This window comes from Oryctolagus cuniculus, chromosome 5, assembly GCF_964237555.1.
Source record: "Oryctolagus cuniculus chromosome 5, mOryCun1.1, whole genome shotgun sequence".
NCBI classification, from domain to species: Eukaryota; Metazoa; Chordata; class Mammalia; order Lagomorpha; family Leporidae; genus Oryctolagus; species Oryctolagus cuniculus.
In genome coordinates, this window is record NC_091436.1 from 84326058 (window position 1) to 84353532 (window position 27475).

General features: G+C 40.7%; 1 protein-coding gene across 3 annotated transcripts; it reads left to right on the plus strand.

Moving 5' to 3' along the window:
• On the plus strand, positions 1–27475 carry CNR1 (cannabinoid receptor 1). 3 transcript variants are annotated; one of them, XM_051854481.2, is made up of 2 exons: positions 1–329; positions 21944–27475. In XM_051854481.2, the coding sequence occupies exon 2, from the start codon at positions 22007–22009 to the stop codon at positions 23423–23425; it is 1419 nt and encodes a 472-aa protein (XP_051710441.1). In that variant the 5' UTR covers positions 1–329; positions 21944–22006; the 3' UTR covers positions 23426–27475. The 3 variants fall into 3 exon arrangements, with proteins under 3 accessions (XP_051710441.1, XP_008261420.1, XP_069930741.1); XM_008263198.4 differs by lacking the exon at positions 1–329 and adding an exon at positions 1159–1696; XM_070074640.1 differs by lacking the exon at positions 1–329 and adding an exon at positions 1726–3479.

The following is a 27475-nucleotide window of genomic DNA, read 5'->3' on the forward strand; positions in this document are numbered from 1 at the left end:
ATCCCGCTCCGGAGCCGCTGAGACGTCGAAATCACCCTGCGCGCCGCCGCCACCCGCCGGCCCGGCGGGGGCGGGCGCGCCCTCTCGGCTGAGGCCGCGGCTGGGGCTTGTTTGTAGGTTCCCAATTCACCATGATAAATGTAAAGACCAATTAAGGTTTGATCCGCGCACACGGGAGGCAGACGGCGGCTGATAGTGGAACCAATTAATGAGCATGTCCCCTAATTCCTGCCACGGCCGCCGAACGCACAGCGGATTCCCCAGGCGCCCGCCCCCGAGCCCTGAGACCCACCCCCCGGTCCGGCAGGGGGGCGTCCTCCAGCGCGAAGGTGCGAGGAGGGGGACTTTGGGTGGCTGGGGAGGGGGCGCGCCGGCCGAGGCGCGGAGCCAGCCGCCTACGGAGCCCAACTGTTTGCAGCAGGGGACTGGCGGGTGGGGCGCGCCCGAGTGGTCTCGCTGGGTGGGGGCGGCGGAGGCCAGAGAAGGCGCCCAGCGGCGCCCCGAGGGCGGAGCACAGGTGGCCGCTTGGCCGCAGCCAGGTAGCAAATGGCTCTGGGACTAAGTGGCGCGTGCCTCGGGTTTCGCCCGCTACCGGGCCGGGCTCGCGGTTGGCGGCCGCGGGGGCTGCCTGGGGTAAGGCGATCGGGACCCGAGGCCGCACCCCAACCCCTGCCCGGCGCGGCTCAGCCTCTCCGCTCCCGCTCCCCTACCCTTTCTGGCTCAGCCAGGTGGCCCAGACGTGACCCCCGCGCAAGGTGTTGGCGCTGAGCGAGCCGGGGCGCGCGTGATTAATGGCCCCGGGGTCGGGGTCGGCGCAGGCACGAGCCCCGTCTTGGCCCGGCCAGTGTGTGAGGGTATCCGGGAGGAGAGCGGGGTCATGGCAGCGGGGTCCCCCGGGAGCGGGCGGCGGCGACGGTGGCGGTGACGAAGGTGACGCGGGCCGGAGAGGGTAGTCCCCTCGTGCCCCCGGCGGGCGGCGCTGCGGGTGCCCCGCGCCAGCAAAGTTTGGAGCCGCGGGCGCCGCGCGCAGGTCCCTCCCCGCGCAGTCCCCTCGGCGGGGTCTGTGCCGCCGCCGCTGCCAGGGCAGGACAAAGGCTCATTAACACGTGATGGGACCGCGCTTCATAAATGGGACCGGAGCGAGAGGGAGCCAGAGACAGAGCGCGAGCGGAGGGAGAGGCAGGGACCGCGCGAGCGGGGCGAGGCGACGGGCGCTCAGGCCAGCGGAGACGGGCGGCCCCACGCCGGGCCAGGCGGGGCGAGCGGAAGGAGCCGGTGCAGAGCCCTGCAAGGGGGCGAGGCCCGCTGACAGCCGGAGCCGAGGGCGCGCCGGTCCCCGTCGCTGTCGCTGTCGCTGTCGCCGGCGGGCGCTGGAGGCAGGGACCGCCGGCACGCGGACCGACTGACTTACTGACCGACCGCCGGCGGCGCACCCCGCTCCCCCACCCCGCCCCGGCGCCGCCTTCCCCCGCCACTCCCTCTGCCACCCCTTCCTTCTCCACTTCTTTTCCGCCTCCGCCTCTTCTGGGCTCCCGCGGCGCCGGTGCTTTCCCCTGGCCCGGGCGGGGCGCCTCGGCTCCCTGCGGAGCTCTCAGTAGAGTCTGGGGGCACATTGCATTCTAGCGGAGAACCAGCCCCTGAGCTGGGCGCAAGGTGCAGAGGGAGCTTCTGCCCCGCGGACCGGGGGATGCGAAGGGTAAGACCTGACAGAGTTGCGTTTGGAAAGACTTTTTTTTTTTCCGCCTCCCGCCCCCTCGGGTACTGACCAGTGTGGTCCCCAAGTGTCCTTCGTGGAGTTCTCAGTCCTGGGAGCGAATCGTGTGTTCGTATTTACTTACCTCTGTGCTACTTCTGGAGGTTTCTACCGTTTACTATTTATTGAATGTGTGTGCACCTGGCTCTCTGTATGCATTGTCAGTCTGTAGGAAATGTGTAATTGTGCATGTTTGAAAAACAGGCGCTAGAATCGGCGCTTAATGTCTATAGACTATGTCAGCAACTGAGTCTTCGCAGAGAAATCCATCGATCTCTGCACCAAACCTAGAAATAGACTAAAACATGAAATGTCAGATAAAGAAACGCATGTCAGATAATAAAGTTTTGTTATAGGAAAAGATAGCTACAGGCACCACTTCCCTCAGAAGAAAACAAATGTGCATTTAGCTAATACCTAATTGTGAATGTTGATGCAACCATTGAACTCAGAACTGACCATTAGGTGAATAAAGTTGATGTTGCGTTTTAAGAAGACCTTTCTTATTAAGCTTCGCAAATCACAGATGGATCACCACCCGAATGCAAATGTGCTTCTGTGATAGACGTAAGAAGCTGTCGTTTGATCATTTGAAAGTTTAACAGCTACGTGCATGTTTCTAATTTTGATAGATTATTTATTTCTGGAAGGTTTTAAGTTGAACTGATGAGAAGAACCACCTATTTAGTAACCTAAGAGAATTAACCATTTTGTCTCCCATCTTTTTTTTTTTCTTTCCTAATCTTCCTCCGAATAAGTGTAACTATGGCCTTTGTTGTTGATTTCTTGATACATTAATCCTTCTTGGGCATTTAAGCCAATAAGATTACAGCAGATTTACTGGTTTAAAGGTGCTGAAAGGTATCTCTATGGGTCAAATAACTAACTTCTCATCTTTATTGCCAAGTTAACGTCTTTTGAACAATGGAGGAAATGGAATTCGTTAGTGGAAACTCAGTGGCCATCGGGTATTAGTGGGGTCACTATTGACATCAGTCTGTTTTGCAGAATCTTGAGAAGCTCAGTGCAACCAACCTTTAAGGTTCCCATAGGATTTTATCTGATTTAGAGTGTTGCTTTTCTAATCCCACTCTTCTGACAGTTTGCAAGGGAAGATACACTGATTGATTTTTTTCCTGTTCATTCCCAGCTCCTCCTTCCTCACTCCTTCCCCCTCCCCCGCTCCCTTTAACTCCTTTAGGAGCAATTTTATCAAAATAAAGGCTGTGTATAGTTTCTCAAACGAGCAAATTATTTTCTGACTATATCCTTACATGAACAGAATACATGCACCTCCAGCATTTTCAACATTGTGTGCTGCCAATGGTGATTTGTAGGCACAGAAGCAATGACCACAGTTGGGTGAGAGGCTTAATGGTGGACATGGTTTTTTACAAACTAATCCATTTGGGTTATCAGGAGAACTTACTGTAAACAGACTCTTTTTTGTTTCAAAGATGTCTCCCACTGCAGGCAAGGGGCACCCTTGACTGAGGTATGTATGAAGTGTCTGCTGGAGAGAGAGCTCCTTGTGCTGCCAAGTCTACTTGGGGGTGAACCAGTGCCAGGGGTGGAAGGGCTCCCTTCTGGGCTTTCAAAAATAAAATTGCAATGCTTGCATGCTCCTTGTTAGGAAGGCAAAGGAGATACTCAGGTCCCCGAATTTCAGGAGGATCAGTCTATGTGTATGTAAAAAGAATGTTATGACTACAACCTTAAACAAGCGGTAGGTGATGTGATTTAATTGAGTGTGTGAAGTTTTACATTCTGGAGAGAAGCAGCTCTCACGTTGGAGTCGTGCTTGGCTTTGTTTGCTCTGCACTGTTTTCTGTCTTTTTCTGTTACCCTTTTCCCAGTGGACTGTGTTCCTCTCTGTCTTGCCTGTGAGATTGCTCTTCTCTAATAAGCTTGGCTGCAGGATCAGTGTGTTCTTTTTGGCATTTCAAAATGTTAAAATAGTGAAATTGTTAAATGTTACCAAGATGCGACTGCTGGGAATGAAATTCTCCAAAAGAACCACTATATTTGTGGCGTATTATAGTCTATCCCAAAAGAAAACTCCTTGAGTGAGTTTACCTATTTTCTCAAGAAGGAAGCAGCCCCATTGATTGTGTTGATAAGTGTTTAGTATGCAGTGGCAGCTTATTAATTACTAAGGCAAAGCCTGAGAAACTCTTTCAAAACAGTCTTGTGACATTCTCCTTTGCTTTGACTCAGAATTAGCATTAGCCATGCAGGAAGTTTAGACAGGTGCCTTGGTTGTCTTGCATGTTAGTCTTATGAATTACAATTGGGATACTTTGCTGTATAAGAATATATTATTATGAAATGGAGCTAATAGATGTTTGGAGTTCACTACACTTATCAAATGTTTCTTTCCAGAAAACAGTTGTTCTAATAAAGAAAGGGTTGATTTCCTGTAACTAGCTATCCAGGAATGCTGCGAGAAAAAAAAATTGAATTTGTAAAATACCTAACGACACATAATTAGTATAGAGATTTGGTTATAGTTTCTTGAATTTGGTTAGTAAGATGGAGCCTGTCCTTCAGGTTGTTGGCTGTTATTCTTGGGATAATTATGTTAGCTCAGTTGCATAAAGAACACAGATGAGAGCTTGCATTCTCTGCTAAAAAGGATGCCATGTCTCCACCAGTGTAAGTCTGTCTCTTCTATTTTCGTATTCATCATTTTCTAATTGAACTGACAAATAGTTAGAGTGGAATCAGCCTTTGAGTTTAAATTATTTATAATTCTGCTTTTGACTCTGAAACAGCCTGGATCCAACATTGTTTGAAAAACTGCTAGGGCCAGGTTTACATATTGTATATCTGTCATTTGTGAGACAGCCAGCTCTGCTTATTTTTTCCTCTTACTGACCGAGGATTGGTAGAGAACTTAAAAAATAAGAGGAAAACAAACCAATTTAGGTATTTTGTATTTGCAAAATTTTAGCTTCATGTTTTCCCTCCTGAATCTCTAGTTCTTCCCTGGTTCTTTTATTATAAAAATGTTAACTTAGTGTTGTAACTGACTGGATACTGTGTGGTATGTGTGTGTGTGTGTGTGTGTGTGTGTGCAAGCGTGTGTGTATGTTGTCAGGGGGGAGTGTTCGGAGCATTCAACATCTTGCCATTACATTGCTATTTCATGCTTTGATAACCATTTGATGCTCTTATCTGTATCTCAGATTTCTCCAAAATACTTTCTAGACTAAACAAAACAATGTTATTCAGAATATATATATAGTATCAAACTATCTTTTGTATAACTTTAGATGACTAGTATAAACACACTATACATGCATGAATAAACTTTTCCATAGATATAGACCATGACCAAAATAAAAATTTAGACACATTGTCTTTATATATGTGAACATATAATCCTCACTTTCATAAATACTGCAAGTTTTTTTTTTAAATGTCCAAGTTGAAAGCAGCTGTGCAGATGGACACTGAAAACTCAAAGCAAGAGGAAGTATCCACCTGAAATCAAAACAAGGCTGTTCTTGTTTTCCAGGATAGGTAGAAATCCATCCCAGGCTCTGTGTTCTAAGAATCTTGCAGATAAGCCAGGATGAGCATCACTGCAATCAGTTTTAATTTCATCATTAACACTGTTGAGTTTAAGGCCACTTTTTACACATCTTGCTCTTTGCTTATAATTTTTGGGAATAGGGCTATCCCTGTTGGAAGAAAATATGCAAGGTTATTATTGTGTCACAAAATTCATGTTAAGATCCTTGCATTTATTATATACAATGCATTGTAATGTTGTCCCAAATAAGTTAAAACTAGAGGACATCTATAAAAGGGAATAGGGAGGCTTTTCAGTAGTCCCTGTTGCTCCTTTTGCTGCTACACACATTGTTTGACATTAGATGAACTTGGACCTGAAACTTGCCCACATGGCCAATAGGTATGCTTACAACATATCAGTAAGTAATAGGTCAGAGTCCTTACATAAAGTAATCAGTGTGATTACCTCTTGTTCTTCACGTAAAGTATGTACTAAAAGCTTTCTGGAGTCATATTTCTTCACTCAACAGGGTGCTAGATGGTGAAAAGGTGCATATATTCCATTATAAATCATCTTCCTAGGATAGTTGGTTTATTCTGATCTAGTTTCTGTTGATATTCTCCATATATTTGAAGTATTTTCCGTATAACTTTTAATGAATAGTGGAGTAGTTTCTAACTTAAAAATTTCCTTAGGACAGGTTAATAACTTGATGGCCATGGACTTCTAGAGGTTCCTAGTTTTACCTGTGTGGAGTTTTCAGGGGAGAGTTTTTTGCCCCTCAACCCTATGCCCATGGACCTGGCAGAGTTATCATAGTTGTTCTGGGAATACTTTGAGTTCTGTTTAGTCCCAGCTATAGGAGTTTTCACACTGCACTTTAGGAAAGATTTCAAAGTTTTGCTTTTCTTTAGTTTGTGGGTATGTGAGTAGAGATTGGTCCCATGGGAATCATTGTTTTTTAGCCAACTCTCTCTCTCTCTTCTTTTAAAAATCTGTTTTGTTATGCCATTATAGTATGTATTGTTTAACAAGTTTCCTAAAGTAGATTGTGCATTGTTTGAATGCAAGAAAGGATTGAAGTTCTTGTTTCTTCTAACATAGATGACAAATAGTTTATCCTTAAGAGTACAATATTTTATCATTTAATGTCTTATTTTCCACTCTTATTTGGATTCATAACTGTTTAGAATTTGAATTCATTTAATAGAGATTTGGTGACTTTGGCTTGATTTCTTAACTACTGTGATCAACTCTGAAGAGAATTTCAACTTTTTTTTTTGAACTTCAGGAGATAAGGTGCAGTTTAATTTCCTAAATATGATAATGTAGTATCTTTTTTTTCCTACTAGCAAATTCTTTGCTCTTGCTTTTTAAAGAAAAGCAGAGGCATTTTTCAAAGATGTGCCAGGCAATCTGTTGTGGTAGTTTAATATACTGACAAATGCTTTCACAAACTGTGTATGTCCATAGTGTATTTAAATATAATTGAAATACAATATAGTTAAGAATTCACATCTCTCAAAGTTTATGGTTAGATGTAGCAGTTCTCCTCTTTTTCTCATTTCTTCATCATTTTAAGCCATATCTTTAAAAATGAAAATTGGAATCAATATCAATTCTGCAAATTGAGTTGTTATAAGTAATGTTACATGCAAACAGGTGATAAATTTTGTCTGCTTTTTAAAAAATTATTTTAAATAAACTTCTACTTATTTGGACATTTATACCAGGTAATTTCATATAACTTGATTTTTGTTGATCAAGAGACTAAAAGGAATGTTTTCAATATAGCAAGCAAAATAATATTGATATCTCCCAAAATGATTATTTAGGTAGTATGCTTTTGTCACATGCATTTACTTTTAACTAGAATACACTTAAAAATAAAAAGTATTTATTTATTCCTTATAAGAGAGACTGTGAAGGTACTGTGATCTGAGTATTTTGGTCCATTCCACAGATGGTTAAATAGACCAAATTTTCAACTCATTCCAGTGCATTGTTGTCAGAATTTGAGACTGCTTAAATGAGAATTATTGAATTTGTAAATGTTTTCTGTAGCTTGTATAAGTTGTGGTGATAAAGTGTTATCTCTAAGAGGGAAAGCTAGACAATTTAGCACATAACTAAAGTAAGCAAAAGATATTCCAAAGAATTTTGTATCTCTGCCTATGTGGGAATTGGGCTTTGGAAGAGACACAGGTACCTTTGTAAAAGACATATAACTTATAAATAAAAAAGGGCAAGCATTTTGAATAATTTTAATCCTTATAAGGTAACTATGAGTAATGTGTGACCCATTTTCTTTTTTAAGAAATGGAGAGGGAACAGTTTTCCCGAAGTTGTACATTTAAGTGGCTTGGGATACATTTCCATATATTTATAACTTTTAGATATTTTTGAAAGATGCTGACCAACTATGACTAAGTAGTAGAAATTGTATAATTACCAGAGTAACCGTGTAGGATAGTAAGCAGTGGGCCTGTATGACTTGGGCCTGCTGCATAATTTCTACTTTTTGCTTTGTTTGTTCTTGGGTTCATCTCTGGTGATATATAGTTTTGGGGAAAAGGAGGACAGAAATAGAAATATTTTGTAGCTTAAAAATAAGCTGAGCTGTTAATTACTTTTTCTTTCTTCCTGCTCTGTTACGCTCAGTAGTCACAGGTTCCTTCGCAGAGATGTTAAAGGGAAGGCTTAGGAATCCAGTAAGGCTTGGCATGGACTTTGTAAATGGAATCAGGAGAGCTGTGGACTTCTTAATGTATAGCCACATACTATATCAGAATGTGTGACATCATGAAGTCACATTACTTTGCTGCATCAAGTACGTAACACTAAGATTCCCAAAAAAGTCCAGAGAACCCCTAAATTGTAGACTGAAAAACCTGGAGCAGTTCCACACTCCTCACGCTTGTCTTTCAGGCAAGGCTACGTTATTCCAGCCCAGTAGGAATACCTTGGTTTTAGAGATCTTCTGAGGGAGGACACTTTATGATGGACAAGTTCCCTTAGCAATCCATTCAATGATCTCAGAACCTATACTCATAGAATATTCTTTATTTCTGTCTAACCTTTATTGTTAAAGGTTAATTCTATTTCATTTTCTCCCCTCCCCCAACATGTAGCCTTTTTCTGTAGGTCTCCATAATCTTAAACAATGCTTCTAAAATTTCAGAATGTTATAGAATCTCCTGGAGTCTTGTTAAAAACACAGATGCTCCCTAGCTCTAAAGTTTCTGATTCCAAAGATCTAAGCTGGAGACTCCTAAGGTCTCAGAAGATGCCAGGCTTCTGGTTGGGAGATGACCCTTTGAGAGCCACTGACCCACAGAAGAGTGCTGCATGCAGTGACAAACCACTGTGCAACCTAAGTTGTTCATTAAGACGTACACCAGTCTTTCCAGCACTTCTGTGTCTGTCTTGCTCACTAACTCTTCATGTCACTTTTTCTGAACATTTACAGTTCTTCAGCTCTGTCAGAATCTCATAATTGTATTACATAAACCTGGGAAAGATTTGACCTTGAGTGAGTATAATAGTACTACCTTGTGGTTTCAATGGCATAAAAATTCTGTACTTGCATCCAATTTTCATGCTTACTTCTTAATCTCATCTATATTTTCAAAGCACATTTTATATCACTTTTGAAACATAGATCTTGCAGTTCTGTTTGTATGTAATTATTTACATCTTGAATGTATGTTTTCCTGTTTATTTCTTGCAATGTTAGTACACACTGAAGATTTTCCTATTTCAGCAGAGATAGGTGCTATGTTAAGTACCGAGTTTTTAAAATAACGTTTAAAGGGGCCCCTGTACCTTTACAGTAATAAAAAAACTTATTTAACATTGTTCCTATGAGAGAATTATAGGAAGGAAATTGAACTATTTAGAAAGTCACTGTGTCCCCAATTTGTATGAGTATTTGAACCAATATTCATTTCTCTTCTGAAATATCTGATTTTTATTCTTCATAATAATAAAAAATAATTTTTCCACTCTTTTTTATCACAGAATTATGATCTATGTTGGTGATTTCATATTTGGAAACTGGAAATCCAAATATTTCATGAAATAGAAATGAGTTGAGTTTGCTATTAGAATTGATTTGGGGCTCCTGAGATCTCTCCTCTTACTTTTAGCATCTCTTGATATAAACATATTTGTTTCCAGTAAAACTACTTTACTAGTTCTTAATTACTTTCTTCCAGCAGAATTCCAAATATCCACAATTAATTTTTATCAATATATTAAATTTTCTCAATGCCCTTTTCCCTCAGAAAAGCAATTAGATATTCACTTTTTGTAGGCAATAGTAATAACCTATTTAAACCCTCCATAACATATTTTCTTATTTATATTTTAATTAATTCAGTTGTAAAATTCATAAAATGTTGTAGCAGGAGGAGAAATTGCTCAACCAAAGCAAGAACCGTGTCCACTGAGTAGAATAACAGATTTATTCCTGAGGGTTGATAAAAGCCACTCCATCTAGTGGTTGAAATTTCACATAATTTCTCTTGACAAGTTTTGAAAACACTGGCAAATGAATAAACCCATTTGGGAAAGATCAAGGCAGAATAACATGCATTTAGGAGAAGGAGGATGTCTATTATAATAATTTCATATATTGTGTCTAAAGGCTTACCAACAGTGTATAATTAGGTTCATTCAAGGTTGTTCATGTTGCAAAGATCTCTGTCTCTCTCGTTCTCTGTCTCTCCCCTCTCCTCTCTCTCATAAATGCATTTATGTGTGTGTGTGTGTGTGTGTATGTACACACATATAGTTCATAATGTACATACAGGCTGGACAAGGATAAAAATAAAAACTAAATACCTGTTCTTTGCCCTCAATATACTTTCCATTTGATGCAGAGATACAAGATCCTGGAGTAAATCACTGTTGATGCATTTTATGTAATTTTTACATTTGGGCACTTTTTCAGATGGATGTTTGTAGACTTAATCCCTTAATGATCAGTTGGCTTTATGCCAAGGAAAGGTATCCATGGTTAAATGCCATTCTGTTAAGTGAAATCTGCCGTGTTGCTAATGCATGGCAACATTGCTTTAGTAAACAGAATAACTGCTCTCTGCCAGGCGTTGTGCCAGGTAGAGGACCTCCAAGGCCATATGAGACTTCATAAATGTGAGGGTTTATACACAAAGTCTGCTACAGGATGGCTCAGAATAACCCATCATTTCCCCTGGGAGAAAGCTTCAAGCATATATGAGGGAGCTTCAAGAAGTTCCTGGAAAATGGAAGTGAAAAATAATTTTATTTTGGTGGAAAAAAATTGAAGTAATGCAATTTTTCATAGTGCCCATTTCCCATTAACTTTTCAAGGACCCTCTAATGCATGGATTTAAAAAATTTTTGCACCAAAATAAACTTACCTTTATTTCTATTTTCTGTAGATTTTTGAAGTATCATTATATGTCTATATTGCACATTTTCACATCCTATTCCTTTCTTTCATTTTGGGAAGAGGAGAACAAATGGTGGGCTTTATTTGAGGGAGTGGAGAATCATTTCCCTTGCTTCCTTGACCCAACCCATGCTCACTATACAGATGTGAAACATGAGTATGCTTCAGAGGTGTTTATGACAGCGTTCAGGGCTTGGAATGTGTCTTGAGTGCTAGGCACAGAGTACGTGCCCCATGAAAATGTGTTAATGAAGCATGTGATGTCCTATAACTGCACCCATCAGCCATGTTGGTGATAATAGTAGTAACATAGCTTGATGTCCATTGGGCATCTGGAGTCTTAAACAATCACTCCTTGTTGGAGTCCTAATACCACTTACTTAGTTTGTCCACATTAATTCTAGCCAAGAGCTTAGGAACTGGCCACAGAGAATCATCTTGCTTGAGTTGAGTGATACTAAGTGAGTTTGTTTTTCTTTATGTAGGGAATGGACGTCTCACACTCTTGTTTACTGACAACCATCATATCTCATTCAGGCCTGGAAAAGGCCCCCTCTTGTCTCACGGGTATGGTGGAAAGTGACATAACCATCCACAGCCCTTATAATTGAGTAATGAAGCAAAACAGAACAAAACAAAAATACCTCACTAATTAAATCAAGATAGTGGCAAAAATGGCTTATAAGTCATTTGTTATTTGCCAACAGTTACTATAAACAAGGAGGCTATCCAAGGTCAGGGCTTCTAGCCTATAGTTAGCTGTTGTACTTTGAACTTGACCACCATAGGGCAAGGATGGTTTGTCAGTGCCAGGGCTAACCTTTCTGTTGTCAACAGATTATTCCTTCAGATTTCAGTGGTTTGTTATATAAAACTGGCTCATGCTACCTATGACTTCTTTTCCCCTAAACCAACTCTTCCTTTTCCCTATAAATGAAAGAAAAAGTATCTTATTAAATGGTTCCTGAACAGCCTCAAGAGCAGAGTTCTGAGTTATGCAGATCTGGATTGAAGTTCCAGCTGTGGCCCTTCTAGTTGGGGACATTGGGAAAGAACGTTTACCTCTGTAAGCCTTAGTTTTCTTGTGTATGGAATAGACATTATAATGACAACTATTTCTTGTAAATATTAAAGAAAAATAAAACTTACACTCAACATGATGCCTGGCACATGATAGATTTTCTTAGGTTAAAATGGGAATTGGGATTTTCTGCAAAGTTTTTTTTTTTTTAGATATGGCAAAATAAGACTTGGCTTTTAGTTGAACTTAATTTGATTAAAAGAGAAAGTACCCCTTCATTGATAGATGAAAGGAGAAGAAACTGAAAGCTATGCAGCACAACCACCATCATGCAGCATGCCTCCAACCGTTTCTATGGAGTCTTTAATACTGAACTATAAAAACAAGAGCTGCTTTACTTGGTATGACATAATATAGACCAGAATAAATTGCTTTCTGCTGTTAATGCTCAAATATCATATGTAAGATAAGGACAATCTTATAGAGTGTGTGTGTGTGTGCTTGTGTGTATATCTATATCATCTTTATCTATATCTATATATAGATATCATGGCTTTTACTGAATTGAAAATGTTGCATGTTCTCTATGAGAAGGCTGCCTAAACAATTGTTTTATTTACAGACTGTGTAAAAAAACAAGGTATTTCTCAAAAAGAAGATCACAGTGCTTAGTAGGAGGTAACATCTGGCAGAACAAAATTCAATGGTAAATGGGACTTTGTTATTGAAGTCAACAAATCATTGCATTTGTATCATTAATTCACTTTTGCAACAAGCTTTCTTATGGCATCATCACCAAAAACTGCACAAACCAGACTAATTTCAAGGCATGATTTTCTTGAGACCTGAAATTAAGTTTTAATAAGCCTTTCAGTGGTAAATAATTAGGTATATTTTGCTTTATATTTGAAAAGGAACATCGCCTTATAACTGTCTTAATGTCTTTAATTTATACAAATGGATATATTTTAATGAAAAATGTAACACTCATATTGTTAGTAAAGAATAGACCAGGGAAAATAGTGCTTTTAATAACTTTCCTTTTATGTCACAAAATATATGAAGAGCTGAAGCTTTGAGAGCCAACCAAGCATTACCAGCATAATGGAATTTTCTTTCATATATAGGAAAAGGAGCTGACATTAATACAAGGAAGAAGGATTATGTATTTTTGCCTGAATTATCAGGATAATTAAGTCTATTCGTTATTATACTTTGCCTAAAAGATGATGGAAAAAATGACCAAGCTGTTTTAATAATTCCAATACTCTAATTTAGGTAAGATTGAGAAAAGACTCATTGCCCATTCCACAGAGAAGAGGCATCATTCATCGAGTTATGTTGTTGGCCCAAGAGATGTGCTGTGTATTTTGAGGGCATGACTTAGACATAATGTAGTTAGAAGAGTCAACTAAAATTTTCCCTACTAACCTTAGAGAAATACATTAGCAAGGTATTTTCTTGATTAAATTAGTAGAAACCAGACTTGTTCCCAGAAATGAATGGAAAATAACAAACAAATACATTCACTGGGGCCTTCATTCTCTTGATCCCTTCACAGGGCTCCTGTGTGAGGCCAGCCAAGCAGAACCATACAGAGATAACAAAGTGGGGAAAACAGCAGGGTTAAGCAAGGGCATTTGATGTTCTGATTCCTATCAGACACTCAGTGTGGCATTGTCTTCCCAAGCATTTCTCAAGTTCACTTGTTAGAGAAGGAATTTGGAGGGCCTGTACAGTCTACATATCTATCAGGAATCACCAATCCCTCTGACGCTTCTAGAGTGTTCTTTCCCAGACATGACACCACGGGGGGTAGCAAATACCTAGCTACTCTGTATTCCCCAGAGAGGCTATGCAGAATAGAATTACATGGACTTGACTCCAGATGCAACAGTTTAAGTACCTAAAGTACTGAGACATCTCTCGAAAACAAAAGTCTTCACTGGGGCAATGAAGACTAAAATCCCTGCTACTAAATCATACTGAAATGAAATGGCTGTAATTCTATTTGAAGGCTTATTTTGAAGATATTATTTCATGCTCAGTCTAATCAGAAACATATATATATATTATACTCTAATGCTTATAGAAATAAAGGTCTGGACTCTGGATATATATATTTTGATTTTTTTAAGATTTATTTATTTTACTTGAAAGAGTTACACACACACAGAGAGAGAGAGAGAGAGAGAGAGAGAGAGATTTTCCATCCGCTGGTTCAGCCCCCAAATGGCCACAACAGCCAGAGCTGTGTCTATCCAAAGCCAGAAGTCAGGAGCTTCTTCCAGGTCTCCCACACAGGTACAGGTGCCCAAAGGCTTGGGCCATCTTCCACTGCTTTCTCAGGCCATACCAGGGAGCTGGATCGGAAGTGGAGCTGCCAGAAAATGAACCAGCACTCATATGGGAAGCTGGTACTGCAGGTGATAACTTTACCCACCACGCCACAGTGCTGGCCCCTATATATATATATATATATATATATATATATATATATATAATGCTGCTGTATAGCCACAACATTTCTTTGATGATACCATAGCCTGCTAGCTGATGAACTGCAAAAGTTAACAAAAACTTCGTGGAAAATAGAATTAACAGGTAAGTTTATTTTGGTGCAAAACAATTTGAAATGCATACATGTGAGACATCTTCAAAGAGTTCATGGGAGTGCATATTATGAAAAAATTATGCATGGATTTCCAAAAGAAATTTGCACCAAAATAAACTTATCTGATAATTTTGTTTTTCAGTGACTTTTTGAAGTACCCTATATGTGTGTTTTTCTCCGGGGGTTGATATGGAAAAGCAGGTGTGTATATGGAAAGATTTGAAGAAAAAAAGAACAGGTGATACTATTCTAAAAATTAAAGTGATTTCTAAAAAACAATAGATTCATGCATTAAAATATCTTATTATTACTATAAAAGCATGATTTATAGCTTACATTGTTAGAATTTATATTTTTAAAAGCAGAATTCTAGGAAAATCTTTTAAATGTCATTCCATCATTCTTTTACTATAATTGTAATAAAATCCAACTGCCTCTTTAATAGGTGCATCTTGCTAGAAATTTCCAATTATAATTTTCCCAGTAGCAAACAAAAACAAAATTAATGGCAACCACATCCCCCAAAGCCTAATCTATATTACTAATGAACTCTCAAAGAAAATTCTCTATGCAAAAAAATAATAACATGGAAATTACTGTAATAATCCAAATGTAGAAATAAAAGAAAAAATTACCAAAATACAGAGAACAGTTTTCCTGTCATGATCCCATTAACTGTTAAAATAGTCTGTGCACAGTGGTAGTTTGTTATTACCAAGATCCTTGAATTGCACAAAATCCATGTTATTTTTTTTAAATACTGTATTCTTTAATTAAAGTTGGCTTATATTGAACAGAAATTACTGTATATCTTATAACCACACCATGCCCTGACTAGATTTTAACAAACTGGTTTGTTTTAATGAAAATGCTCAGTTGCATTAAAATGGGAAATTGTGGTCACATATGTGGTGACCTTAATAAACAGTAAATCACAGGAACATATGTTTTGCAGTACTGGAATAAGGTCTGTGATTCTTTGTCTTCACTGAGAAAGCTTTATAGTTCTTGCAAATCAAATACTAACTAAACTCTTAATCCTTGAGATCATGCCAGTAGGAAGATTTACCTAGCTGGGTTGGGATAGGAAATAATGATCTAGTAGGAAGTAGTCGTAATCACTTTTGGAAAACAACCTTAATTTGCTTTAAGAGTTCAGAAGGTTTGACTATAATAAGGGATGCAAAACAGCTTTAATTTAGTGGCTACTAAATCCTTAATACAGCATAGAAGTCTAAAAACAGATGCTCTGGAGTTTGAAGAACATTGGTTCATCTGCAGATCCTTCATATTCTGGACCATTTACTTAATGTCTAATAGTCTACATTTTTTCATCTGTGAAATGGGGAAGATTGATAAGCACCAGACAGGATTGCCATGGCAATATAATTGTAGAACAATGTGTAAAGTGTTACAAATGCTTAAACATAACAACATTCATTAAATGTTCTCCTTCCCTCACCCATGGATGCTTCTTCTATTTGCTTCATCCTTTAAGTGCTGTGACAAAAATAAAATTGATTAAGAAGCCTATCATTTTAATTAAAATAATGTGTATCTTGAGATATTACTATATATTCTCATTAGGATTATATTTCCTAACATTTGCATATAGCAAAGCTATAAGTACTTAGTCATAGTAAAACTATTTATTGACATCTTTTGTGCAAGGCGATGTGCTAAGCACTACACACGCATTTATTTTCATATAACTTGCAGAGTAATTTTGTGGTTTCAGTATCATCATCATCATCATCATCATCATCATCCCCATTTTGCAGATGAAGTACTGAGAATTTGAAAAAAGAAGTGCTTTCCAAATACGGTTTTACATTAATCTTGGTCTCCTAAATCCCAGTGCAGTGTTCTCCTCATTGACTACTGCTTTGGTTGGAATTACGGGGAAAAGCATCATAAAGGTTAAGAACAAGGACTCCAGCTCTGCACTGCCCAGTGTGGTGACCACTAGCTACATGTGGCCACTCGCTCCTAGTGCTTGAAATGTAGCCAGATAAAGGGAGCGGAGATCTGTAGCCTGATTATACTATGTACTAGACATGTACTGGCAAATTACTTGCCCTTTTGGTGCCTTTCATCTGAAAATGATGATAATAACACTTGCCCACCTCATGGGTACATTGTGAAAATAAGATTATTGATAGATGTGAAAGGCTCTCATTTTAAGATTTCAAACTCTCAGAAGGTGCTTAAAAGGGAAAAAACATCCACAAGACTTAGTGGTAACCTGTTGTAGAGGCCAAGGAGGAGATGTCACAGAAAGTGCAAGTCATGAGCTTAGATGATTATACTGTAAGAAATGTGACAAAACAATGTGGTTAGAATAAATGCATTGCAGATTCATTTGTAATAGCAAAATATGATATCTACTCTAAGGCCCCCCATCTGTAGGAGGCTGGTCACACTTATCTAGCAGCTCCTGAAGGCAGCTGCTGAATGAGGGAGGTTCTATCTACTAATATGGAGCTGTTTTCAGTGTGTACTTCTAGGTGGAAAACGAAAGTATAGAACAATCTCTGTATAGTATATGACTGCTAAAAAGAAAATAAATAGTGCCTATATATGAGGGTACTTTGGAAAGTTCATGGAAAAGTGGAGTTAAAAGATAAGTTGATTTTGTTACAAAAATTTTTGAAATCCAGAAGCAGGGCCTTCAGAAGTTTCATGAAAAATGTGTATTATGAAAAAATTAGGCCTGGAATTCAAAAATTTCAGCAGCAAAATAGATTTATCTTTTAAAAAAGATTTGTTTGAAAGGCAGAGTGACAGACACGTCTGTGCACACACACAGAGGTCTTCCACTCATGGATTTTTCACTCCCCAGGAGCCTTCAATACCTGGGGCTGGGCCAGGCAAATCCAGGAGCCGGGAACTCTGCCAGGGTCTCCCACGAATGGCAGGAACTTAAGTACTTTGGCCATCTTTTGCTGCCTCCCAGGTGCATCAGCAGGAAGCTGGAGAGGAAGCAGGCCTCCAATATGAGATGCAGACATCCCAACCAGTGGCCTCATCCACTGCACCACATGCTTATCTCTTAATTTCATTTTCCGTAAACTCTGAGACATCATGTATGTTTGCTTGAATTAACAATGAATATCTCTGGAAAAATCAACACAAAACTTATTTCTTGCATCTGAGAGGAAAACCGATTGGCTGGAATAATGTAATGAGAGAGTAATTTCTCAGGCTATTTTGTTCAGTACCTTTTGCATTTTAAATCTCATGAATCTAGTATATACATAGTCAAAGTTTCCATACTATTTGCTAATTGGGAAGTGCGAAGGGAGAGGTAGTTACTTGAGGGAAGATGACTCCCAGCAACTACTTAGAAATATGGGCTCAAGCTTTGGTTTTCAGGCCGAAAGTCCACTGAGTTAATTATTTATCTCTCCTCTCATTTTAAGAAAAGACAAATAAGTAATTAAATCCCTGTGTTAATGTATCAGCTGATAGAATCTAACTGCTTTCTCATTAGGTGCATGTGAATGTTGCTGTCTGAGCCCAGCCCTCTCCCTTCCGCTCAGGGTAGTAAATCACATAAGAAAAAAAGTCACTGTTCTGTGTTTGGAAACCCCATCCAGCTAAGGAAATGAACATGGCAATTATGATGAAATGCCTTTATGAGGATTAAGCTGGGAAGACTAGCTGCTGGTGGGGAGATTTGGTCACGATGGGCTCAGATGTGGAATCAGCAGCAACACAGGTCTGGCAAGATCAATTTAACATCTTGGAAATGAGTATGCAGGAACAAGTGGAAGGAGAAGGTGTGTGGATGTGATGGTCTCATCAAAGAGCAGCGAGTTAGCTCCCTCAGCCTGTGAGCTGTGAGTTTCAGTGTGGGTAGGGATTGAGAGGCCAAAGTTAAGTTTGAAAATATGCCAGGACCATGTAAGGAACAGCTGTCTCCCAGCCTGTGACTGACTGTCTTCTGTGTCCCTTTGACTGTGAATGAAATGTTCATATGTGAACAGAGTTGATTAGCAGACAAGTTTGCAAAGAGCAAGACTTGCCTCCTGAAAAACTGCCTAATGGTGAGACACACAGATTGAGTTCTGTAGAGAAGAGGATCTGAGAGAGAGTTGCCAGACAGAGAGAAACAGGGGACTTAAGGAATCTTAAGAACTAACAGTTGGGTCCTGGCTGAGGGTGGAAACTAGGGGGAGATTTAGGGAAAAGGAACCAAGACAAAATGGGCAACGGTGTGCCTGCTGGCTCTGGTCTTTGTCTCTGCTCCCTTTATCTGGACAGCTTCAGCAGCTAGCCTTTGCCCTGGGACCCTGCCCTGATTCGGTTTGGCGTAGCAGCCTCTCACTGCACACTGGGTCCCCTGGTGTGGTTTGCATCCTGGAACTTCTGTCTCTGGTAAAGCACTTGTTGGCTCTCACGTGCCTTGTTCTATGACAGTACAGGAACCGGCTCCAGAACCCACACTAAGGAAAAACACTCAATTTTCTGACTGATAACAAAAATGACTCCTGGGAGATTCAGGCCCTAACCCTTCCTGTAAAAGAGCTCTAAGACCATGGAGGGGCTGGGTCACCCTCTGGCCTGCTCTACTCACCATTTAGTATTGTCTTGCCAATATTCACATTTACCTCCTGAGCCCTGGTTGCCCAGGTCATAGAGTTTAGTCCATGAACATTGAGAATACAGGCAGTTTCATTTAAAATGCTAATAGCCTCTCCTAAATAGAACAGTTTTTTTTTCTAGCACAAATGAGTTGGGCAGTTTCACAGGCTAGAAACCTGGATTTGAGTTACATGTAATTTATTTCTCATTACAATTGAGAAAATCTCTCCTCTACATTGAATATAAAAGAGCTGTTTTGAGTCTATATACATACATGTTGTATGTATATATATTAACCAACTTATTTAGAGACCCTTTTTATGTGCCAGGCATTGTACTAAATGCTGCAAGTAAATACTAAGATAAATAAGTTTCCCAAAAGGGTCCTTAATGAGCTTACCATCTGGTGGGTGGGAGGAAGAGGTAGAACAGCTTCAAAGGAAATATTAGGGAATTTAGTAAATGCCATGGTAGAACTCTACTTGGGTATTCTGGGTTCTGCAACCATGGGAAGCAGAGAGCAACAGGAGGTGGTTACAGCAAACTGTCAAGGAAGAGGTGACTGGGCAGAGGAGTATCCAGGGCAGAGGGCACAAAGACACCAAGTTGAAAAGTATTTAATTTCATGTGTTAATGGGATTTAAATCATTTTGTACAGCCCAAGTGATGAGAACAAGGTGGCAAGAGAGTTGGAGAGAAAGGCAGGAACTCTATCACAGGGATCTTTTCACTGAACTTCACCCTGTGGGTGTGTAAGTGGGAGGTAGAACCTATTCCATTCAGGGAGAACAGGAAATGAGGAGGATAGAGAGCAAGGGACTGAGGGTCAGAACCTGGAAGGAGTTTAGGTGGGCTGCAGCATAGAAGGCAGAAACAAGAGCTGCACTGTGAGCCTGGGAGGGAAATTTCATGAAAGAGTTTATATTTGGTCTTTACAGCAAATGTAAAGTCATGTAATCAGCAATACATTTACAAAGATCACTCCTGCAGTTGTGTGACAAGTGATCATAAGGGGCTAGGACCAGAAAAAAACAGGAAAACTGGTCAGGAGGTAGGTGCCCTAATTCTGGTGAGCATCGATGCTGCCTTGGATTTGGAGTGACAGTAGGAAGATGGGTCACATTTAGCACTTTATGCCTGCTCCAAATTGTTTTTTTTTTTTTTTTTTAAATCACGACACCGAGGTATTAATTTAAAACTCATCTCTGGTTTCGTTTCCAGTCTCCACCCACATGAATGCTACATGTTCTTGGCATAAACATTCTTTCCTTGGGGAAGCCTCCTTCAGCCCCCTAGACTGTCTGCCCCCACAGTACCCTGCATATCCCCATCATCACTCTGTGGGCAGGGACTCTTTCTTGATGCTATCCAGACACTAGCATTTCGTACAGTGCCTGGCACAGAGTGGGTGCTCCATCCTTTGTTGACTGGATGAACACACTCGTGAATGATTTATGAATTTAGAAAGTTAGGATCTTTGCATTTGAACAAGAGGACTCAGAACTTTTTCATTTGTTCCAAGGTAAAAACTATCTCCAGCCCCCAATATATAGTGCTATATTTAAAGACAACAGACAATAATTAATAAAAATTGTTTTTATGATTAATTGTGTCACTCAAGGCTTCTAATATTTTTATAAACTAGAGAGATGAACAGGCATATTTTATTTAAAACTTTAAAAAATTTATTTGAAAGGCAGAAAGAGAGAAAGAGAAAGAGAGAGAGAAGGATAAAAAGAAAGAGAAGGAGAGAAAGTGAGCAAAAGAAATACATCTTCTATCTGCAGGCTCCCTCTCCAAATACCTTCAACAGCTGGGGCTCAACAAGGTTGCAACTAGGAGCCCATTCAGGTCTCTCACATGGGTAGCAGGGATTCAAGTACTTGAGCCATCACCTGCCACCTCCCAGGGTGCACATTAGTAGAAAGCTGGAATCAAAAGCATTGCCTGGGCTTGAACCCAGGCACTCTGATATAGGATGCAGGCATCCCACAAGGTGTCTTAACCAGTATGCCAAATAGTTGCATTTTAAATGGACATTTATAAATCGTCAAATCTAATTTCTGGCCATTTATTTCAAAACAAAACCAAATCACTTAGCTTAGAATTGAAGAGTGTTAAAATTTGGTCCCCTCCTCTTCGTCATCCAGATGGAAAGTCTTGGACTCCATCAGGCCTGTGTGCTGTCACCTGGCATGCTACATCCCCACAGTGCCCAGTAGGGGTGCTATCACGAAGCATCCTCCAGTCTCATCCCTCCCCAGCATTAGAGATCTTGGTCTTCCTTATGCCTTCATGCAAGTTTGGCCTTTAGGCTATTTTTCTCAGTTGGATAGACAGTTCATCTCAGCCAGGGTGTAGACCAAACCTCCCCTTACCTGGGTGAAAACTTTCCTAGTGGAGCACATATTCCCACCATAGCCTTGAGCTACCCTGGTTCTTAACAGCCTCCTCCTCCTTTACACTTAACACAAAGACTACCTAACTCAACACCTGATTCTCTACTCTGTTAGACTCCGGTTTTCTTATACACTTAGTCTTACCCGTTTGATAAGCTGTAGTCTTCAAAAGCAGAGACCAGGTGACATGTTGTTGCTCTTTCTGCCCCTATGGCATAGGACCTTTTGTGTATGTGACAACAGCAGCCGGGTGCTGAATGCTTCCTGACATGACTGTGAGGTGCACATTGTGCCCAAGAAGCATTTGATTTAGCTTGGCTTATTCAACCCTGGAGACCCAAGCAGGTTTCACATGGCGACTTCAATCTGACTGCTTCAATAATAAAAGAGTCATATGTCTCTCGTGTGTGCTGCTCCATCCCCTAACTTTTTTTGGGGGGAGGGGCTTTTCTCTGATGACTGGCTCCTTTTGTTGGCTGAATCTGACAAAGATGTGACCTGTGTTCAGAGAAATACCATGAGGGTGCACGTTTGCAGTGTATTCAGTGTTGCTTGCTTTCTGTTGTTCTGGCTTTCTCTCTCCATTCAGCTTGTTTTTTTCCCTCCTGTTAGGATTCCCTCCTGTGGGTCTCTTTCTCAGTCGTTTTGAGCTTGGCCTGATCAAAGACTGAGGTTATGAAGTCCATCCTAGATGGCCTCGCAGACACCACGTTCCGCACCATCACCACAGACCTCCTCTACGTGGGCTCGAATGACATTCAGTACGAAGACATCAAAGGCGACATGGCGTCCAAGTTAGGCTACTTCCCACAGAAATTTCCATTAACTTCCTTTCGTGGAAGTCCCTTCCAAGAAAAGATGACTGCGGGAGACAACGCCCAGCTGGTCCCGGGAGATCCGCTGAACATGACAGAGTTTTACAACAAGTCTCTCTCATCCTACAAGGAGAATGAGGAGAACATCCAGTGTGGGGAGAACTTCATGGACATGGAATGCTTCATGATCCTGAACCCCAGCCAGCAGCTGGCCATCGCCGTGCTGTCCCTCACGCTGGGCACCTTCACGGTTCTGGAGAACCTGCTGGTGCTCTGTGTCATCCTGCACTCCCGCAGCCTCCGCTGCCGGCCCTCCTACCACTTCATCGGCAGCCTGGCAGTGGCAGATCTCCTGGGGAGCGTCATTTTTGTCTACAGCTTCGTCGACTTCCATGTGTTCCACCGCAAAGACAGCCCCAACGTGTTTCTGTTCAAACTGGGTGGGGTCACGGCTTCCTTCACTGCCTCGGTGGGCAGCCTGTTCCTCACGGCCATCGACAGGTACATATCGATTCACAGGCCCCTGGCCTATAAGAGGATCGTCACCAGGCCCAAGGCTGTGGTGGCCTTTTGCCTGATGTGGACCATAGCAATTGTGATCGCTGTGCTGCCTCTCCTGGGCTGGAACTGCAAGAAACTGCAGTCCGTTTGCTCAGACATTTTCCCGCTCATTGACGAAACCTACTTGATGTTCTGGATCGGGGTGACCAGCGTGCTGCTGCTGTTCATCGTGTATGCGTACATGTACATTCTCTGGAAGGCTCACAGCCATGCGGTCCGCATGATTCAGCGCGGCACCCAGAAAAGCATCATCATCCACACATCAGAGGATGGCAAGGTGCAGGTGACCCGGCCAGACCAAGCCCGCATGGACATTAGGCTGGCCAAGACCCTGGTCCTGATCCTGGTGGTGTTGATCATCTGCTGGGGCCCTCTGCTTGCGATCATGGTGTATGATGTCTTTGGGAAGATGAACAAACTCATTAAGACGGTGTTTGCCTTCTGTAGTATGCTCTGCCTGCTGAACTCCACCGTGAACCCCATCATCTATGCTCTGAGGAGCAAAGACCTGAGGCATGCTTTCCGGAGCATGTTCCCTTCGTGTGAAGGCACCGCCCAGCCTCTGGATAACAGCATGGGGGACTCGGACTGCCTGCACAAACATGCAAACAACGCTGCCAGTGTTCACAGGGCTGCGGAGAGCTGCATCAAGAGCACCGTCAAGATTGCCAAGGTGACCATGTCTGTATCCACAGACACGTCTGCCGAGGCTCTGTGAGCCTGATGCCTCCCTGGCAGTACAGGAATAGAATAGAAATTCTTTTTTTTTTTTTTTTTTTAAGTTCAAAACCTGGAAGAGTCTGTGGTCTCATCGGTTATATTTTTTTAAGTCTATCATGCTCAGTGAAAGGTGATTGCCACCACACTCATTTATTAGTTTTTGCTGACGTTTCAGTAGTGTAGGTCCTCAGACTCCCTCACCAGGTTGTTTATAGTGAAGAAAGGCTGTTGCCTGTGTGACTGAACAGTCAATCAAAGTATTAAGGAAATAGGAGGGAAATCTTTGGCTACACAATTTGAAGTCTAAGTACCCATAGAAAAATGCTATCAAATGAGTAATGCCTTTGTCACTGCAACTTTCATTATAATGTGAAGTGTATCTGTAGTATCAGTGGTGTCCATTTTTACAAGTTATAGTACTAAAGTAGAGGCATTTTATAAACTGTGTTGTGTCCTGTGAGTTGTGTGTCAGTGTTTACTGTGTGTTGTTTATATTTGTCTTGTTCTGAAAAACTGACAGGTCAACTTTCATGAGAACAATGGAATGCGTGCCATAGAAATATGCCCATGGTACCCCCTTTTTTGTATTATTGCCCATGATATGACTTTAGAAATCCTACTACTTCTTAAAATATCTCTATTTAAATTTGATGTTGAAATAACAGTAAAGGTTGATTTTACTGTTATAACAGGAAGAATTTGAAGACTATTCAAAGTATTGACCAGAATTCATTTACACTTAATATTTTATTAGCCTTTCATTTTCCTAGAAGGACATTTATTATCTGCTGGACTATAGTGTTCTGTCAAGTACTGGGTTATAATCAGAATGGAAGAGAGAAAGCATATTGACTTTTTGGGCTGACGTTTCTAACTTTCTTTAGTCTTTAGCTTTTTACTGGACCTCTTAAGACAGCATGTGTCAATCTTAATGTATATTGTTGTCACTGTGCAGTTGCTGTTTACTTGACAAGTATTGCATTCTTATCTCCCAGGTTTAAGTAGATTTCATGCCTGGGTGGCCAAACAACAGTCTTCATTTTTTTAACTGAAAAGAAGCATTGTCTGGATCAGTAAAATTATACTGTGTGTGAATGTGAATATAACTGTGTGTATGTGTGTTTCTCTACTGTAACCATTATAGTAATGTCATAAAGTGAGAAAACTGTGACCAAGTGTAAATCCTACCACTTGCTGCACTCTTGCACATGAATTCAGTTTCTAAAATTGAGTTCTTCCAGAAACTTGTTGATAAACAATATTGACCACAACCATACAGAACCACCAAACCCCCAACACATGCACGCACACACACACACACACACACACACATCCCTTAAGAGATTGAGTCAAGTAGTAACAAAATTCTCTTCAGGTATTACGTAAGACTTGTGTTTAGCAAGGAATAAGTAATGACAGATATTCAGAAAAGGAGGTTTTTATTTACAGTGGTATTGTCAAGAAATGAGAGTGTTTTGATTTAGGCTATGGATATGTAAGTCATTAAAAGGAAGATGGTTTTAAAGATCTCTAATGGTAACAGCTTTCAACTGTGCCTGTGGGTTCTGGATTAAGTGGCCCTGTGCATGTGTTGAACTAAAGGAGGACTACCAGGCTTGGCCCAGATGGTTAACGAGGCCAGAATAAGCAGGAGGTAAACAGAAAAGGGCAGTGCGGAGCTACACACCTGGGATTGTGACATCTGAGCGTCTTCCCAAGATGCATTGGTGACAGCTCAGCACCTGGTTTCTCTGGGTGACTTTGGGCTGCTTCCTCTTCTGCTCATGGTTAGCAATATATGCTAAGGCATAATGAGGAGCGGGGTTTGCTTTCTTCTTAAGCCCCATTCTCATACTCTAAATGGTGTCATTGACGCTCAGAATTGGGCCCTTTTCCAGTAAGGAATGATATCACTTAAGAAGCCACCTGACCCTCCCAAAGCTTGCTTGCAAGAAATATCCTTATAGAGATAAAAGCACGACTCCTCCAGGGCCCTAAGATTTGGCACAGCATGAAGTAAACTAGGAGAGCAAGCATGTATCTGGTGATTTCCAACTCTTGGGATACCCAAGCAGCCTGCTAGAGTAGCTCCTTTCATGCAATTCATAGTCTAAGGTGGAAAATGGTCTATGGACCAAGTGTGGACCCTTTCCGTTTTCCATGCCTTTTGAATCTGCCTGCTTGTTCCTTCACTTTACCTCTCTGCAATATGCAGATGAGGTTCAAGGTGCTAGAGGATAAATATGATTTCTTTAGAAGGAGAGAAGATTATTGACTAAAAAACTCACCAGGGTCTAGTTTTCATTTCAGAATTGCCAGAGTTTTGACCTGCATCAGCCTGAACATTAATCCACATGTGTCAGAGCTCACCAGGCTGTGTCTCCTCTCCTCTCTCAGCGCTGAAGAACTGGTGGAGACAAAATTCTTCTTTTATGTAGAAAAATCCCAGAATTCATTTTGGAAACTGTATCTGTGCATATGCCATGTAGATTTTATAGTGTGTTGTGCTTTCAAGACCTAAATTATATATAATAAATTAAGGGACAATGGGGCTGACAGCACTAAACTTGGTGCTTATTGATATTCTAAGAAATACCTGTGAAATATCATGTATGTGTTATACTACCTTCATTTAAAAAACATTAAAATTAGTTGGATTCACTTTGGCACTCATATCATTTCCTAACCCCAGTGAGTAAAATGTTCCCTCCAATGTATTACCCTTGGAGAATACAATTCATTAGTATCATTCATTAATTAGTCCCTTAATTAGGCAAATTAATTTAAGTATGATTTAAATTTAAGCGTTTGTCAGGCCTGACATCAGAGTTGTGTGCGTTCCTCTGAGGATGCCATATTTGTCGTGACCCTGCTTTCTCCATCACACATCTTCAGAAAGGGCCAGATTCCCGACCTGTGCAAGTCTCTGTAATGAGGAGTCAGTCCTGGACTAACAGTTTCAAGTAGACAAGTAATGCTGTCTCCAAGAATCTCTGCTTTTGAAATTACCTATGAAATATCTGTAGAAGAGATAGGGGCTTGAGAAGTGTTGCAGATGTGTGCCTGCACTGGAGTGGCTCTCCAACCCTCTGTGTCACTTGGAGTCAGGTCTATCTACTATTAGATGATGAGGAATTTCTGCTGCCTGAACAGACTCTGCAGGAAATAGGCCCAGCCCCCAGATGAGAATTAGGCCCTGGATGAGTAGCACTCTGTTACTGTCCTGTTGACTAATTTTTGCCATTCCATATCTGTAAAAAAGACCACCGACATCACACACTTATCTAAATTTCTCACACTCTACCTGTACATTTGTATGATATTTTAAAATCTCCTCAATGCCAGACCAAGGCTATTAACAATTGTCTTGCACTGGCCTTCTGATGAAATGTTTAACAATGCCTATTGTAATATATTCAAAACATTTCTATCTACTGATTTGGGCTGAATGTATGTAAATAGGTTTTAAAAAGAGTCAGATGTTTAAGCAGTGGCCTACAAATCAGTGATTTTCAGATAGGAGTGTTTCTTGACATTGCTGTGGCATCCTAAACGATATCTTCATGTAAACTTACTGTACTAGGCTGACTGGGGATTGGAGTCCCCAAGAAAGAAAACCTTTTCTTGTAATAATATGATTCAAGATACCAGATTATCTGGATTCTTATTTCAAGTGTTTCAAGTGGACAACAACTCTTTATTGTCTGTAAATCTAACATTATTACTTTTCCTCTTAGAAGAATATTGTATTGTTAGATGTTTGTTGAGCTGGTAACATCTTTGCACCTGCTGCAATATCTTCGTTGGTAATCTGTATAATACTTTGTATACAAGTACTGGTAAGATTGTTATTAAATGTAGCTTCAGTCATTAAATTACTATAACAAAGTAGTACTTCTGTAATATTTACAATGTATTAAGCCCATAGTATATTTTATTTCAATGATGTAATTAAGCTGTTATTTATTCAAAGAGAAAACATCTCATCATGTCTGTTGTCCAGTTACCTGAATCAAATAAAAATTCTAGATTTCAGAAAGAACATAAA